Genomic DNA, 3,109 nt, shown 5'->3' with positions numbered 1-3,109 from the left:
TGCATCGACCACAGACATGATCTAGCCGGCGGAAGCCAGGGGGACAATGACTGGTTGATCCTGGCGGGCACTCCATTAGTCTTTCAAGTGCGGCAAGGGCTGCTGGGAAAGTCATGTGTCGATTGCTGACGTGGCGCCCGACCTTCCCCCTTATCACGCGACCTAACGCACACGCGTGCGTGCGTGCACGCTGGTTCACGCAAGGGCTAAGCCCCACGGCACGCGCAGGACACCCACGCGTGGGGGCTGCTGGGGCCGCCCGAAATGCCCCCAGGGCCCACCTGCAGCACGAGCGGCCCCTTCACACTGGAGGCAGGGGCCCTGCTGACGTCATCAGGCAGGCCGCCGCCGCCAACCTGGTCAATGTGGATTGGGAGGTTCCGGGCAGACGTGGCTGAGCAAATGATAAGTGGATCCGCAAGTCTGCCAGGGCGGCCTCAGCTGGGGAAAAGAAGCCGCTCAGAACGCCGCCAGTCTCTGCAAGTGGCGACCCCTCCTGTCCGCAGGCAACGGCGGCGGCGCCAAGGCGCGGCTGTACAGGCCGGGGGGGCCAGCGAGTTAAGTGTGGGGCAGCGCATAGCTGCCATGCGGCACAAGCAGCGGCTTTCCGGCAGCAGTGGCCGCTCGCCTTCCGCAAGTCGAGGTCTAGCAAGGTGCCGCGCGCGTCGGCGGCAGTCAGGGGGGCGCCGCTGCCGCCCGGCCCGCCTGCCAGGTCAGCGAGGGCATCTGCCAGGGCTTCTGCACCCCAATCGACTCGCCAGCCCTCCTCCTCGAGTGCCTTTTTGACGGCGGCAGGGAGGTCCATCGCCGCTGCCTATGACTGAAGCAAGCAAGCGTCAACGCGCAACGGCGGTGTGTGTGGGGCAGGGTACGGCCGCTGCGTGCCCCGGCTGTGTGTGCTGCCGCTAGGCGGCGACTTAGGATCGGGCAACCTGCGCTTCCAAAACAGCTTCCTCAAAGCCAAATTTTCGAATCAAGCTAGGGCATATACATCAATTCAGCACCCACTGATCTACACGCTGGGCGATCTCTTGTGCTTGCTCTACAGCGTGAGACACACGGACGCGCAGCACCATACACCATCATACCACCAAGTTTGGTTTCCCTCGTTTGTATCATACCGTATCGTGGCTGATCTACCAGGCGCGAAGTGCCATCCCACTTCGCACAGCGCGCTGTAGGTAGTAAGCCCATATTGGACATCTGTACTAGACGACCAGCCACTCCTACCAGTGCTCGCCCCGACATTGCCGCATCGGCATTGGCACACGAAGCTCGAGCCAGACGCGCCGCAGCGGCCGCACGCCTCGCCCCAGCACGAGCAGCCATGACCGTCGCGCAGCCGTGGGTGGAGAAGTACCGCCCCAGGAACGTGGACGAGGTCGCGCACCAGGAGGAGGTGGTGTCCACCCTCAAGAAGTCCCTGGAGACGGCCAACCTGCCGCACCTGCTGTTCTACGGCCCGCCAGGCACGGGCAAGACGTCCACGGCCCTCGCCATCGCGCGGCAGGTGCGCCCGCCGCAGCCGCCGCGCAGCTGCAGGTGGAGGGCCGTTGCAAGCCGCCTTGTCATCACAGGGTGCCAGGCTGGTCAGCGGGACCAGGTCCTGACTGCCAAACACGCCCACATGAGCACATGTTGTCCCCGTTGGATTTCGTCACCCGTCCCGAATGGACGCATGCCGCGCGCCCGTGCCCGCGTCCGCGCCGCCCGCAGCTGTATGGGCCTGAACTGATGAAGACGCGCGTCATGGAGCTGAACGCCTCTGACGAGCGCGGCATCAGCGTCGTGCGGCAGAAGGTGCGGCTGCCGTTGTCTTCCCAGGCCTCGCCCCACACACTGACACACACACGCACACACACACACACGCACGCACGCACAATCACACACTCACAACACCAGCACCATGCGTTGCATCACTCGGGGCCGCTGCACTTGCACCTGCCGCCGTCCAGCCGTCCGCTCCAAGCCTGCAAACCCCTCCCACGCCCCAGGCCCCGCCTCGCTGCGCGGCAGCCCGCACCACCGCCCCTGACGGACCCACAGCCCACTAGCAGCAGCTGCCGAACAGCTGACGAAACCATCCTATCACCGCGGGTGCGCAGGTCAAGTCGTTCGCGGCCGCGTCGGTCGGGCAGCCGGTGCCGGGCTACCCCTGCCCCCCCTACAAACTACTCATCCTCGACGAGGCGGACAGCATGACTCAGGTGCGGCCGCCGGGGGCTGCGGCTCAACGCTGTATACACACCCGGTTTCCACCCTTGCAGTACAATGCAGAAGGATCGCCACCAAAATCCTCTTGCGCCGTCTCCCGGGTCAGCTCGCGAGCAGGAGTGATGCTTGGTCGCTCACTCGGGGGGTTCCAGGGTAGGCTAGCCGCAGCCCTCAGCAGCGGCACCTGCCGGCCCCGCCCCCGCCCTGCGCTCTCCTCCTTGCGCGCAGGACGCCCAGAACGCGCTGCGGCGCACAATGGAGCAGTACTCAAAGGCAAGAGCGAGTTGTGGATGAATGGGGGGGACGGGATCACCCCGCGGCTTGAAGATAGTTTGGAGGGGGGATGACCATCCCTCCCAAGGCAGCCGGGGCAGTGCTGTCGTTCTGTGTGTGTGGGTGTGTGGGTGGAGGGTGGGGGGGTGAGGGCGAGTGGGTGGATGGCGGGGCTTGTGTGGTGAGCCAGTCGCCTTGACCTTCTCGCTGCCATCTGGGACTATCTGAGCCGCTCCCATCCCTTCGGCCTTAGTTTGGCGGTCACCACTTCTGCTGGTGTGGTTCGACAGGCCCAGGGGCGGCTCTGCTCCTACCCTCTTATCTTCCGCACATTTTGCACAGTCCCCCTCCGGCCCGTGCCTGACCGCTGCCTGCTTTTCACTCCGCCCCCCTTCATTCCACACTCGCCGCCGCCTGAAAATCAACTCGCTCCCATGCCAAACCCTGCACTTTGTCGTTTGTTGCGCAGGTGACGCGGTTTTGCTTCATCTGCAACTACGTATCGCGCATCATAGAACCCCTGGCCTCGCGCTGCGCCAAGTTCAGGTTCAAGCCCCTGCACCAGGCCATCATGAAGGTGGGGGGTTGGGGGTGGGGGTGGGAGTGAGCACCCCTTTGGGGG

At 65.0% G+C, this 3,109-nt stretch overlaps 2 protein-coding genes across 2 annotated transcripts; one reads left to right on the top strand and one right to left on the bottom strand.

The window, feature by feature from the left end:
• Positions 1 to 594: 594 nt before the first annotated feature.
• Positions 595 to 805, bottom strand: MNEG_14692 (hypothetical protein; the record flags this gene model as incomplete). Its single annotated transcript, XM_014036837.1, has 1 exon — positions 595 to 805. A coding segment is annotated over one exon (211 nt), but the record flags the coding sequence as incomplete, so codon positions are not given.
• A 522-nt stretch (positions 806 to 1,327) lies between these two features.
• MNEG_14691 (replication factor C subunit 2/4) lies at positions 1,328 to 2,508 on the top strand (the record flags this gene model as incomplete). The annotated part of the gene is made up of 4 exons (XM_014036836.1): positions 1,328 to 1,510; positions 1,717 to 1,800; positions 2,106 to 2,207; positions 2,443 to 2,508. The coding sequence occupies 4 exons, from the start codon at positions 1,328 to 1,330 to the stop codon at positions 2,506 to 2,508; spliced, it is 435 nt and encodes a 144-aa protein (XP_013892290.1).
• Between the last annotated feature and the right edge of the window lie 601 nt (positions 2,509 to 3,109).

Source organism: Monoraphidium neglectum (assembly GCF_000611645.1).
Source record: "Monoraphidium neglectum strain SAG 48.87 unplaced genomic scaffold scaffold04688, whole genome shotgun sequence".
In the NCBI taxonomy this organism is placed as follows: domain Eukaryota; kingdom Viridiplantae; phylum Chlorophyta; class Chlorophyceae; order Sphaeropleales; family Selenastraceae; genus Monoraphidium; species Monoraphidium neglectum.
Note: the sequence above shows the minus strand (reverse complement) of the source record. Positions and strands in the feature narration are given on the sequence as shown.